At 39.7% G+C, this 14,869-nt stretch overlaps 1 protein-coding gene across 6 annotated transcripts in view; it reads left to right on the top strand.

The window, feature by feature from the left end:
- Positions 1-12,344, top strand: part of LOC148428918 (nuclear factor 1 B-type-like) — an 83,219-nt gene extending 70,875 nt beyond the window's left edge. For 5 of the 6 annotated variants that reach the window (XM_088415026.1, XM_088415019.1, XM_088415052.1 and 2 more), the window contains exons 11-12: positions 4,667-4,755; positions 9,955-12,344. In XM_088415026.1, the coding sequence (XP_088271152.1) occupies positions 4,667-4,755; positions 9,955-10,087 (222 nt within the window). In that variant the 3' untranslated portion in view covers positions 10,088-12,344. The remainder of the gene's footprint in view (positions 1-4,666; positions 4,756-9,954) is intronic. The other variant, XM_088415055.1, reaches the window with a different exon arrangement.
- The last annotated feature ends 2,525 nt before the right edge of the window (positions 12,345-14,869 follow it).

Below are 14,869 nucleotides of genomic sequence, written 5' to 3'. Positions count from 1 at the left end.
ATTTTCTTTTTGCTGACATAGTTTGACCGCCACTCAACGGAATGCTGCAAAAAAAGCAGGAAAATCAATGTCATAAATCCTATGAAAATACATCTCAAAAATTATATTGGTTTTATATGGTCCAAAATTTGGACAATGATTATCTTTGTAAACAAAATCTCGCACGTCCAGCTGCAATCATATAAAAACGTCAGAATCGTTGCATTTTGAAATTTTACACGTTTTGATCATCTGCTAGAAATTTCGGCTACCTAGTGTTATCTTTCCCATTGATTCTTTTATGAAAAAAATCCAAGGAATTTCCATAATTTGTAACATAATGCCACAAGGGTTCAGAGAGATGGGCCAAAAACATGGCCCTCGAGGACTGGAGTTTGGCACCTGTGATGTAAGGGAAATAATGAATTATATTATTTCAGACCAAGGTTGTAGCATAAAATATCGCTGTCCTTAAATGACCTTTTGTCGCCATATAATTCATTCCCCGTAAAAAAAGAATTTCAACTTTGAAATCCGTTTTCGAGTCTTGCGCTTGGCCAGTAGTCAGTCAGTGACCGTCATTATCAGTTTCATAGGAGGCTTGTAGCCCCCGCCAGCCGTTTCTCAGGAGCGCTGAGGTGTGTCCGCGAGTTTGTGTGTGTGTGTGTGTGTGTAAGTTTAGAAGAGGACAGACTGGAGAGTGTGTTCTCCCCCTCCCCGACCTTTTTAAGTGCTGGTTTGAGGCCAAGGCTTTTCCAACCACAACTAATTGAATGCATCTGTACACCGCCATATAACCACCGCTCCTCAACTACACCCCCATCCTTTTTTTTTTTTTTTAATGTTCAGTAATAATGATACAGCTCCTTTTGGCCCCCGTATCCTCGCCTCGTTCTTTCTTTTCAAAACAGATACCGCGGAGGTCTTGCTTAACCTGACTGGTTTTATACTATTTTGATCCAGATTTTTCAGAGTTGTCCAAATAAAAACTAAGCCTTGGGGTTGAGTAATGAAAAGAAACGGCGTCGGTCGTGAAAAGTGAAATGTGATTCTAAGCAGTCTGCGCTTCGATTTATCACGCTTCTGTGTGTTCCGCTTGTTTTGTTTGTTTTGTTTTGTTTTGGCTTCTGTGGCGCAACAGCCATGCGGGTCCTTGTCTTTTCCCTCTCGTGATGTTTGTTGAGGGGGCACCGGGTGTGTGTGTGTGTGTGTGTATATATATATATATATATATATATATATATATATATATATATATATATACTATCCAATTACTTGCTAATTATTTTCGCTAATTAATGAACTGTTTGGTTACCTTCTTTTAATACATAAAATTGTCTAAATGCTGAGAACTTCTGCTTCTCATCCATAAACGTTGTCTGAATACTTCCTTCTCGAAAGCAGACATATTATCTAAAATATAACATTTTCTCTCCTGATCTATATTTTTGACTATATTTCTGACATCTTACGAACCATTCCAGTAACTGAATCCTATTTATTTGAAGTCCATTTGAAGTAAAAGCTTGGAAATGAAAACATGTTTTATTTCAAATCTGCTTAATCCATTAATTGATGAAATAATTACCAGATCAGAGTTGCTGCCCTAATATATATGTACGACTTCAGGACAGCGCATTTTAAAGTGGAACAACCGGGTTCGATTCCATCATATATTTCCATCAAAACCGGTCCACGCTTTTTACCAGGAAATCTTCCTGGCTTCCTAATCTATTGCAAAATCCTAACCTGCAGGAACAAATCCATGAAAGCATCACGAAATACGTGTTAATTTTAATGCCGCCGCTAGTACGGGACGGCGCGAGAGAGACGCTTTCAAAAAGCAAAACACACAATCTCCCACACACCTGCTCCACCATTCCCAGGCAGCCAATGTGTGAGAACCCTCCATTCATCTCTCGCCTTGGTTAACCCCTCCAGGGAATGCCACCATCCAGCATTCCGCTGGGAGAGATCCCTGATCAGATGTCATTTGGCATTATCTAAGGAAGGATCCTAATCCGCAATCTGCCCGCATCTGTTAGTCCCCCCCCCCCCCCCCTCCCCCCGCCCCAGTGCCACTCTGATGTGGCGGTGTCAGCGGGCAGATGGCGAGCCCCTCAAGGAGAAGCCGCCGCCACTTTTGTCGCCGCCGTTGTTTATCCCGCCCGAGACCAGGCCCGATTGCTCGCCGTGCATTTTCTTGACCGCCGCCCGATGAATATTCAGCGCTATCTGATGAAATGGCTTTTAAGAGGCGGCGGGAGCGCAGAGTGCCGACGGTGCACTTTTCCGTCCCGCCGCTTTGCCAAATGAATGCGGGGCAAGGTTAGCTTGACGTCGGCCTCTCAGCTGGATTGCGGGCACGTGCGCCCGCATAATGCGCCACGTTTTCTTGTGTGGATGCGAGCTTGTATTTTAAGGGGCTTGTGGATCCATACGCAGCTTGCATGCCAACGTGTTACCGTTACGCGTTCACCGATGAGAAAGAATGCAAGATGGCACACTGACCAGTGCAAATTATTTTTAAATGAAAAAAAAAAAAAAAACTTCAAACAGAGTGCTTCTGAACTACGGTTGTAGGTGTATTTTACTTAGAAATTCCAGAAAATAGATGGCGTAACATCATCCGTCTTATTTTGGCTGGTCTGCTGGAAAATAAATAAAATAATGGCACACGTTTTGCCGAGGTGTCACTATAACACAATTTGCCTATAATGTGCTTCATGCTCCAATTCATTTGCTCTTAATTTGAAAAGAAAACTATACTGTTCCAGTTATGGCATCAAAAAGCATTAAATTAGATTTTACGATGCCCGTAAATCATTTTAAAGGAGTATGAGTAATTTTTTGCTTGTGTCCACGGGCGCTTTCGGGGCATTACGGTAAATGCAGCAACACACACTCCTCTTCCGTCTGTCTGCAGCTATAACAGACATTGCAACCTCCGTATCAGTAGCCCCATGTAATATTATCTAATGATAACTAGACCTCCGATTATATTTAAAACATACTGTTGGTTGTTAAGAACACATATATTTGCAAGTTTTTGAAATTTATAATCATTTAATTGATTAATTTTTCATGAAAAACAGTCTAAATCTTACATATTGTCACTTTAAATACCCTCTGAGGCGCCTTCATGTACACTCGAGCATTTTAACTCATTTCTGGCACCATGCCAGACAGAACAAGTCGCCTTTTTTTCAAGAGCACAACTTTTGTTTCTGTTCTTGGGTAACCAGCAGTTTCTGTTGCTCATATTTTTTTCATACGATAAATTAGAAACAAGACTTTTTTATGGCAAAATAATTTACAGAATGTACAATTAAGAAACAGGCTGTGACAGTTTCAATTTGCAACAATCTGAGCCTTACGCTCTCCACTTTGTGTTCTTTTGGTGACACGGAATAATTGGAAAAATTACAAATGGAAATTAGAGTTAATTCGGTAAAAATGTTCAGTTAAGATTTATTTCCACCCTTGTACTACACCTTGTAAAAATCGAATCAAGGGATGCCCGATACCACTTCGTTCAGACTTATATCACTAGTAAGTGTCCTCGACTATTGAATAGTCACGAATACCGATACCAAGTAACGAAACCACTACTACTTTTGATGTGCAAATTTTCCCTTAAAAAAACAGTGACATCATTTTTAAAAAGGCCTATGATGCTTAAAATGAATGTCAATTTTCTATTTTTCTAATTTGTAATTATAAAACGTCTCCAACAGAGCAGCGGATACTCGTATAGGTTGCCATCTTGAGTACAGTTAAATTCAAACAAGGCAAGTTATTGGCCTGATACCAAGCTAGGCTCTTGCACTGCTTCATTCCATGACAAATAGATTTTGGCCTGTTTTACAGCTGCTTCTCCATTTTTGTTTGGTGGTGAGCTGTGAGAAAACCTGGTTTTACCGTTCTTACACCCTGAATGCAGTATTTTGACCATTTTTGGGTCATTTTCTTTCACATCATCCTCGCTGTATTTTAGCTAATTGATGGCACACTCCCGGTAGTGTGATAACTAAATGGTGGTGCCATTTTGACCTTTGATACATGTTGTCACCGTTTGGGTGAAATTTCAGCTCCCTCGTGCCTTCTTTCAATGCTTTCCCTCCTGATGTGAATTGCTCATGATTTAATAATCAATAATTGGAAAAAAAAAAAACTGCACAATAAGGTGTTGAACTTTTTCGGTGTCTAACCATAACCAATTCCGTCATAAGATGATACTTTAAAATTTTTACCAAAATCTGTGCTGACCTCAGATTCAAATCGACAAGCCTAAATTTCACAGACAAGCTAACCAGTTGAAAAATGTACTCGACAAATAGATGGATCGGTGACTGTAGTTATTGCGATCACGACGACTATAACCGTCCACGGCAGTGAATGTGTTAGCCGAGGGGTGACGCGACACCCCGCTTTTATACGTTGGTGGATGTCTGGCTGGCAGCATGAATCAAAACAAGTCCCTCACCCTGTGCAACTAACTAACCCCATGTTTTGTTTTCTTACTTCCAGGTTAGCTGCGATTGCATGTTTTCCATTCTTTTTCAAGCATCTTTTTTGTTTTGTTTGGCCCATAACGCTCTCTCCTGCATGCTTCTTGTACTCTGTCCACTGTTGACTTGTTGTGTCATGGCCCAAGTGATCTGACCGCGAGCGTTTCAATTGACAGCTGAAGAAGTGTGACTGGAGCGTGACTCAAAACGGCAGGCATTATGGCCCCAGTGCCGCCGACGACACTTTGGGGATTGCTTGGCAAAGGTAACCCTTTTTCACTCCTTCACGCTCACCTCTCGTTTTTTTTGTTTTGTTTTTTTGTTTTTGAATTGCTGTTGTTTTAAGCACACACTCGACCACCGTCCATCTCGCTTCATTACTCACACCATTTCCTCCCATGTGAGTCTAAGCGGGGACGATTTACAAAAATCCCGGCCTGGAAATCAGCCTGACTACGCCTCAAAGTTTCAAATTAAAAGCGCTGAGAAAGTCCGTTCAACTTTCCAACAAGACGGGTTTTGTTTGCCTCCGTGCTGAAGTCATGCTTCTTCAACTAAAACCTACCAAAACACCCCCCCCCCCCCCCCCCCCCCCCCCCTCTTCCGCACCGTTATGCCACCAAGCAGGCATGAGCTCAGGCCTTTTTTTTTTCCCCCTCCGGTTATGTCTCCCTTTTCCACTTTTCCCTGGAACTGTGTGTTGTGTGTGTGCCCGCGTGTGTGTATGTGATCTTGTTAATTTAGCGCCAGCTGAAGGTCTTTCCGAACACGCGCGCACACATGCAGAATCCCCTTCAACGGGCCTCCTAAATAGGCCGAGAAAATGTCCTCACACGCCACCTTAAGCATCCGCTTTCTTCCATGCCAGCACGTCAGATAGGCTGAAGAATTAACACTGAAATAAAATGTAATCATTTAAAAAACACGGTGTCTTGCTGGACCAGTGACAATAATTATTTTAGATCATTGCTCGTAATGTAGAAGCTAAAATGATGTTAAATGTTAAATTTGTGATGAATTTTCAAAACGTAGTATGGGTGCATGTGTGGATATCCGTGTATAGTATATAGATATATCACAGTACCTATATATATATATATATATATATATATATATATATATATATATATATATATATATATATATATATATATATATATATATATATATATATATATATGTAAATTCAAAATATATCATGAAATTTGTTGTTGAGCTCATATGCAGACCTTTCGTTCAAAACAAAGCAAATCTGAATTTTTACAAGCAGTGATTCGATGAGCAACGCAGGGAAATTGTGCAAAGAACTGACCTGCATGCCATTGCTTTACTCTTGCCGCAGTTTGTTTATAAAATAAAAAAAATCATAAATACATTAATGAGCATGAATTAAACATAAATATGTTAAATATGACACCATTCAATTAATAGTGACACAAACACATATGGCAAGAATTAATGTCCCTATAACATCTTTTTTTTATGTATTTACTATACTATTGAATAGTTCCCAGATCATTAATAGTGAAAATCCACAAATAATTGACATCTATTGAAATGCATTGGGAGAAAACATGTTTTTTTTATTTTAATTGTAATTTACCAAACTAATCGGCACTGCACTCTGTTTTACATTTTTTTGTTAAACATCCAAACCAATATATATATATATATATATATATATATATATATATATATATATATATATATATATATATATATATATATATATATATATATATATTAGGGATTGTTCGTTAAGTTTCTTGAGCGATACGTCAAAAAAAGTATGGCTGCCGTTCTACTCGCACGCAGTCGCACCAGTAAGGACAAACGGCGTAGTAGTACGAGAATAACGCAATGTTGCCATTGTGTAGGAAACGGCCGGGCAATCCATTAGAATGCCATTAGATAATCTAATTTGGCCGGCTAATCCTTCAACGTCGCGCGGCGTGCGCGAGCTTTACCTCCGGCCCGCAAGGTTCCCGTTCTCGTCCCCAAACATTTTGTTGGCGTCCTAAACTCATTTGGAACCGCCCACTTCCAAGTAGCAGTCAATTAGCGCTGACGGGACGAGCCCGACGGCGGCCAGACGCAGATCCGATCCGACAGGCGTCAATTTTAACTGGATTAGAAGCGACGCGGCGGCTTCGCCGCCCGCCACAAAGTACGCTTTTGTGGCTGTGTGGTCCCGCCGATGTTTGGTGACCTGAGATGGAAGACAGAGTGAGGGAGAAAGACCGGCAGCAAACAGGAAAAGAGAGTCGCTTCTTGGCCGCTCTGTGCCTTCTTTGTTCGGCAAGGTAGGAAAAATTTAATCCCCCCGCTACCGCCGCCGCTGCCCCCGTTTCCTGCCTGATGATTTTTGGCAGGAGGACAGGGAGGGAGGGGAGAAGGCAAAGAGAACTTGAGGACGAGTTGGACAGGGAAAGAAGTGAAGAAGAGGATTAGCCTGTTTTTTTTTTTTTGGGGGGGGGGGTTAAAGCCTTCCAACACAATCTGCTGATGGCTTTCTCGGACGATTTATCCCCGACTTCCTTAAGGACACACTCCTCTTCGGCCCGGACTCTTTACCGTACTCGGATGTTGGACGTTTGTAAAAGCGATCCTAAAATTTCGGAGAGATTTTCTTTCCGGCTGCACGGTGATTTAAGTGTTTAATACGTCCCTCTCGCAGTTCTAATATTCTAAAAGCATGAATGAGTTCATGAGTTTCATTTTGATGTTTATGGATTTCAGCCCTGTGATTGGCTGATTGAGTTGGTTAGAGTAAGGTTCATTTTCAATGTCAACAGTGGACCTGCAGCTATGGAATATTTTGCCACTCGGACATTTCTATTGTAAAAAAAAAAAATCTAAAAATTATGAAAAAAAATCATAATTTTAATGATCCCTATATATATATATATATATATATATATATATATATATATATATATAATATATTTTAGTTTTTTATTACTGTATATATATTTATATATATTTATTTTTTGTATATAGATTTTTTCTTAAATTTGAACTCTCTAAAACCATGGTTCTCAACTTCTTTTAGTGACGCACCCTCTGTGAAATAAGTTCTCAGCCAAGTACCCCTTAACTAGTGCAATGCATTTTTCAGTTAAAAAAAAAAAACAAAACTAAAATTTAGTCATCAGCGTGCGACTTATTACACTTTAGAATCTTTCAAACTTCATTTGTCTTGGTTCACAAAAAAAGAATCAACATAAAGTGTCCTCTTTTGGATCATAGAAGAAATCTGTTATCAAAATGAAATAACTTCATTATTAATACATATTTTTCCACAAAAAAATAACCAATATAAGGTGTCAGACCTGTTCTTAAAAAGAAATAATTATAAATGTGTATTGTCCACAGAAAAATATTAAAACATAAGGCGTCCTCTTTTGGGACTCCAGTCAAGATCTGTTCACAAAAACAAAAAAATTACTTAATTATTAATAAATAATTCGCGACAAAAAATCATCAAGATTAAGTGTCGGACCTGTTCTCAAAAAGGAACAATTATAATAAATATCTAATTAATTCCAATAATAAATAAATAAGAGTCTGGCATTTTAGAATAACAAATAATGAAATTAGTGGGATTTTAGACATTTCCCCGTTTGATTTATAAAATGATAAAGTGACATCAAAACAACAATCGCCATTTTTTTTTTTTGCTAAAACAACACATTTGATAAAACCTGTTTTTTTTTCAAGTGATCAGTAGGAACGGCAACTGTCAACTGAGTCATTTATATCGCTGATTAAACTGTCTTTGAAAAGTAATCCAACGGCACTCGCCAGTCGAGCAAATGAGAGTTACTAGCTGCTAACGCTGCTAACATCTAGAGCGATTCACTACTGCTAGCACTGCTAGCCGCTAAGGTCAGAGCCCCCATTAATGACAGGCAACAGGCACTGTGTAAAACAATGTCAATGTAACGACCTTATTTCAAGCATCCTTAAATAGTACCGTTTGCAATTCAAATTGATTTTGGAACAATATAATGTTGTTTACGTCAGTGATAAGTCAGCCATTATGCCAATATCTACTTTAAAATAAAGGCCTACCAAGGTTCATTAATTAGTTGGGAAGCGAAGTTTATTTTGAAATTAGCTCATTCACCACATTGGTGGCGTGCAACTCGAATTACTGGAGGACTCATTTCACCCCTAGTGAACCGCACATTCCTTTTTTTTTTCTTTTTTCCCCAAAACCGAAGCGTGCGGTTTGCCAATGTGAATCGGATGCGGCTACAGTCTGCGCCCCAAAGTTGCAGCATCAGCAATCAGTAATGAAATGATGATATGAAATTATTCCGAAAATGTTGGCTCGTACCTCTCGGATACATTCTGTTCACAGTCGAAGTCATGTTTTTTTGTGATATGAATGATTACTCAAACAAAAAAAGACAATCCAAATCAAGCCTGCCATTAGCCTAAAAGTGAATCACAGGTATTCACCTAAGGCAGGAGAGCTGAGATGAGTACCCACTTGTGGGGGGCTCTCTGGGGGTAGGGCAGCAACGTGAGCGTGAGGGGGGGGCTCGTGGGTGGGGGGCTAATTATCTGACATGTACGTAACGCAGTACCCCTTGGGAACAACGCGGCGCTTGTTCCCGCTCGCGTTTTCAGTTAGCACCGTTGCTCCCCAGGAACAATCCCAGTGTTGTTTTGCCATTAGCGTGATATGAATAGGGATGGGGCGGCTTTGTGGAGGGACCCCCGCCAACACACATGCACGCTCGCACACACACACACACACACACACACACCCCTCGTCCTTCCCAGAGGGGGCATAGGCTCCCACACAACCTTTTTTGACCAAATTAAAATGATATATATTTTTTTTTCACTCCTAATATATATATATATATATATATATATATATATATATATATATATATATATATATATATATATATATATATATATATATATATATATATATATATATATATATATATAGTTTTTATTGTATTTAAGTATAAATGCTAGTGTAGGACGTGAATTTATTGCAAGTTGTGTGACATGTTTTGGACAGGCTTCTAAACTTTGATCAATTTCTTCAGACTTTTATTTAGAACTGAGAAAAAAAGTATGCAGTTTATGTTGAAAATGAAATACAATTTTTGAAAAAGCATACCGCTCATTTAGCGTTATGTTACAAGACTGGCCAAATTAGCTTAACGTTAACCTTAACGCTATAGACAAGCTAATGAATATCATTGATCCGTGTGACTGATATTACCGCTTTTTGCGTCGTCAAATAAAATAGCTGCGAAAGTCTTCTTCATGTAGCGTCGCGATTGTATTATACCGCCCCCAGGTGGCTAATTGACACCACAGTGAATCGCGACGACATGTAATAAAACTTTCCTTTCTATTAAATCGCGCAATAACTTAAGGCACCAGTTTTTTAAACGCTTTGTGCGCGTGTCTCTTTTCTCTTCCCCGACAGTCCTGGTACCTGGGCGAGCTTAGTTCCATTCCAAGTGTCGAACGGGACGCCGATTCTGCCAACAAATGTCCACCAGAACTACAGCATAAGCATCATTGGTGAGCCGCTGGTCCCCGCCGAGACCGGGAACTGAGCCCAGAGGGTGGACGAGTGCTTCGGAGGAGGTGCGGTGGGCTTTGGGTTGGGGGGGTGTGGTGGGGGGGGCTGAAACCAGCAAATGCAGCAGCAGCAGCTGTACAATCTTAACACTCTTCCCAAACTACCCCCCCCCCCCCCCCCCCCTCACCCGCTTTTCCCTGGGCTATGATGAACTCTGGAGTCAGGAAGGAAGCTTCAGGTGTGCCCCTCCCCACTCCCCCTCCTCCTCCTTACACACACATAACCACCCAGCCAACACACACACTTACAGTACACACATGACCAGCCAGTTGTTGTTTGCAGAACTTTCCGATGCATTCAAATACTGTGATGTATAGATGCCTTAATGTTCTACTGCATGACACTCAAATCTGTGCTTCTGATAACAAATGCGCTGGGAAGGGGGAGGGGGGCGGGGGTGTCAAACAAAGTCACTGTGTACACCGTCGAAAAACGTTCAGAGTGCATCTTCGTCGACTGTGACGCCGGGAGAAACAAAATGTTTGTTGTTTTGTGTGGTTTTTTTTTTTGGGAGAATTCCGACAATTAAGACAATTAACTACTTGAGATTGGACCCCTCACTAAAAGATTTATGACCCCTTTCAAAAAGGATTTTTTTTTTTGTTAAAGAAGAGCAATTTCCATGGAGGCAAGTGCAATTGAATTTTTTTGAAGGGAAGCTATCAGTCTGTCAGCCCTCAGACTCTAAAGGAAAGGGGGATAAACATGGAATGATTTTTATGAGTAAAATTTGATTTCAGTCCCGATCCCAGCAGCAACACCAGCACTTGTTTTTGTTCCGTGCCCTTCCCCGATTGTACAGGGACATATTGTTTATTCTTTTCTTATTTATTTCTTGGAAAAGGGGGGAAAATAACCCCTTAGAGAAAGAAATGAACACATATGGTGTGTTAAAAAAAGAATGAAAAAAAAAGGCATTTCACTTTCTTTTTTAAAAAAAAAAAAAGATAAAATCAAGAGCATTTTGGCCATAGGCTTTGAAAGCGTATGTTTACAAGAAACAAGTGTTAATTGATGGAAATGTACAGTGAAATTGTCAATCAGTCAGGCGGTGGCAAAAAAAAAAAAAAAAAAGGAAAAAAAATGGCGCTGACGGCCATCAGCCTCTGCAGTCTTTCACTTCATTTGCACGACGATACATGACGTCCACATGACGTGCCTTTCCACATATCTACACACACACATACACACACCACACGCTCATTTTGTTCTTTTTAATCATGGTAGAAACACGTAAAGTTAACATTTTTAACTTTTTTTTTTTTTGTATTCTGAAAATGAACTGTTTAACTTCATGTACTATTTTCGGTGTCACAGTTCCATCGCGTATCCAGGCTGTGTATAGTCGACTTTGTAATCGCTTTTGTTTTTTGTTTGTTTTCCCGCCAGTATTTTTGTCCCCCGCGGCTTTTTCTAATAATAACCTATCATCTCACCCACCCCCCCCTTTCCGCACTCATTGTCCTTGAATTCAGAATTATAAAAATTATGCAATACCAAGTTTTGCCTATATATGTAGGTAGTGCTTATAGACGACGTCAAATATTAGAGGCTAGTTTGGAGATAGACACTATTGTAATGCATTTATTTTGTTGATGTTGTTGTTGTTGATGTTGTTGTTGTTGTGGATAGTTTTTTTTTTTCCCGCATTTCTTTGATTTGACCAAAGTGGGGGCTGCTGTCTATGCAGTGTATGACAAGGTCTTTTCTTCTAGCTTAGGTCCAAGTCTACTTTTGTTTTCTTCCTCCAAGTGCATCCACGATGGTCGCACGGCTGCAAAATCACACGTCGTCCATATTTTTTTTTTTTTTTGCGCTCCCAGAGAGACGACTCGACTTGAGGCCAGGACAATCACGCTAAGACATCACACACGTCATTTGGATGCAATTTCCGAGTAGATGCCTTAACAGCAGCAGCAGCTAGTGGCCTGTCACCTGCGCAACAATCACACGCGGTCGAATCAGCGTTGACTGTACCGATGTATATAATCTACGACGGTGATTCCCAATCACTGTGAAATGACCTAGCTTCCTTTCATTTCCTCAGAAAATGACCCTTTATTTGCAATGGCAGGAGATGCCGTGCGTAATAAGTCATGGCACCCTTAATTTTTCAGTGCAGTACACACTGTTTCATCGCAAAAAAAAAATCCACAATATAGGTAGGCCATACGAAAAAAATGACCAGCTTTTTTTAGTATAAAGCTGTATAATTCTGTCCTCCCCATATATACTGTATATATATATATATATATATATATATATATATATATATATATATATATATATATATATATATATATATATATATATATATATATATATATATATATATATATACAAATCGAAAAAAACCCAGGTAAAAACATCAAAATCTATAGACATATGAAAAACTTGTAACAACATAGTATAGAAAGTGCTACTTATATCTAATATACATGTATACAATTAAATATCATAAATAAAACTTAATTAAAGGGAAAATGAAATTGTATTTACCTTTGAGTGACGTTGACTTGAGCTACTTATGGCCATAATCCCTAGCAAGGGTAGCCTAGCCTAGCATAGCCTTCTTTGTATTTTTTGATTATCTCCAGCTTCGTTTCCATACTAATCGTCTTACTTCTCCCTTTAAATAATCTTGGGACCCGTGGCTAACCAATTCAAGTTTGAATTTAGCACTAAAATGCACGATAAATACGATATTGTAAGTACTCAAACGAGAGCAAGTTTTTAGCATGTCGGCATCTTAGTGACACCATGATGCCGACCAATAGCAGACCAGTATTTTAGTGACGTAGGCAGTGACGTGCGAGCGTGGTGCGATTCGCAGTCATACGCACGAACGCTGACCGCCAAGTTTGAATTTTGTGACTGTTGTTGATGTCGTAAAGCGGGAAAAATGCCGTAAAGTGTTGACAAAAAAACATAGTATTCCACTTTGTAACGTGAAAAAACCTAAGTCACCGACACCATAACATGGGTCTCCACTGTTTCTATGACATATTGACATGTTCAAATTCTACACTTAATTTCCTTCAAAATGAAATATAAGACATGGAATTATCTAAAAATTAGACAGTTACAGCAATATGAACGTTGCTAATTCGAAATCCTTAGTTTTGAGAAAAACGTGTTGAAAGTTCTGGCACATTAATTTTCCAATGGTGGGCATCATCTACTAATTCTTATGTTCATACACTTTGATGACAATATGAACGTTTTGGCTGCTGGGAAATAAAAATGGAGACCTAGAGGCCATTGTTTTAGAGGATTCCCAAAATGGACATTTCTGTCAAAAATTCAGATACACACAATTTTTAGGAAATTTTTCTTGAGGAGACGTGCGGTGAGATATTTTTTTTCCAGTGTAAAATATGTGCCTTGGCTCAATCAAATTTGGTAACCACTGCTCAACGACATTCACATCAATTCCCATAGTCAATTTCGCGATTCCCCCCTCCCCCCGTAGAAAAAATTACATAGCACTTAAATAGCATCTAGGCAATCCCTCCTCTGTGTTTTCGAGCGAAATCTCTCAGGCGTTACAGGGGCATTATGTATTGTCAATCAGTGCAACGCGTGTTGACACCTTTTTGCACTTGTTCCCCCTCCCAATTGCGAAAGCAGGACGACTAATCCTCAAGTCGAGCTGCATCTCTCCAACTTTTTTTTTTTCCGGGTTTTTGGTCCTATTTCTCACGTGCTTTGCAGCCTGCGACCATCTGAGACCCCGTTGAAGTGCATTGTCCCCGAGCGTGTATGGGAAACACGATTGTGTCACTGACAGTTCTGTGTGCGTGTGTGTTTGTGTGCGTGCGAGTGAAGATGAGGGTCTTCCTATGGACGAAAAACCAAGATTGTACACTGGAAACCTTCCTGAGAGTTTAAGGCCCTTATTTGTAAATCTTCCAATTTTGGGGGGACAAAAGTGTCAATTCCGTTTTTTGGAAAGAGAAAAAAAAGTGTTTCGGAGTCTGGTTTGGAGTTAGAACTCCCGGGACTCCCCGGATGAATAGAATCTCAAGTGTTGGTGTCTTTCTGTATGTAATGTTTAGGGGTGGGAGGGGCTTCCGCTAGTGTGTACAGTGAACCCCAAGCCCTTCCCTGAATCGCAAAAATCCACAACTGACACCCCCCGCCCTTCAAAATTTTGCCTATAGCTGGCACAAAATGACAACAAAGCACTATTTTTGTCAAAATGAAACTCTTAAAGTCACTTCAACTTAGGTCCATGGTGCCAGTATGTCAGTCATGGCAGAAAAGCAGTATTTTGGACAACAGGAAACTCCTCAACTGATGTCAACATAGTACCTTGGCACTGGTTTTGTTAAAAAGAAACTCCTCAATTTACATGGACATAGTAACTTGGCACTATGATAGTGGCTAAGCCATATCTTTGTCTGAATGAAGCTCCTCAATTTCATGTCAACATAGTTCTAAACTGTGAACATGCGGGGGGGTTCACTGTATGAAATAACAACAATGAAGGCTATTTTTTTTCTTTATGATTATATTTTTCTGAACTTGCTTAGAGCTAGTAAATATTTCCATTTTGGGAATCGTTATTTCCTTAGTGTTGCCATAGCACGTGTGATGTGTATCTTTTCTCGTTATTTTTTTTTCGTGGAAAAAAAAAGGGTGCGATTTCTTGTCCAACAAGACGGCGGCGTGAGTATGTTTTTTTTTTTTTTTTTGTAGCAGCTGGGCGGCAACGTTGCCAAAAACCCCGGTCGAGATCCCCTTTCCCCTTTCT

This window comes from Hippichthys cyanospilos, chromosome 1, assembly GCF_059441005.1.
Source record: "Hippichthys cyanospilos isolate Australia breed blue-spotted pipefish chromosome 1, RoL_Hcya_1.0, whole genome shotgun sequence".
NCBI lineage: Eukaryota > Metazoa > Chordata > Actinopteri > Syngnathiformes > Syngnathidae > Hippichthys > Hippichthys cyanospilos.
The sequence above is the reverse complement of the archived record's forward strand: the minus strand, read 5'-3'. Positions and strand labels throughout refer to the sequence as shown.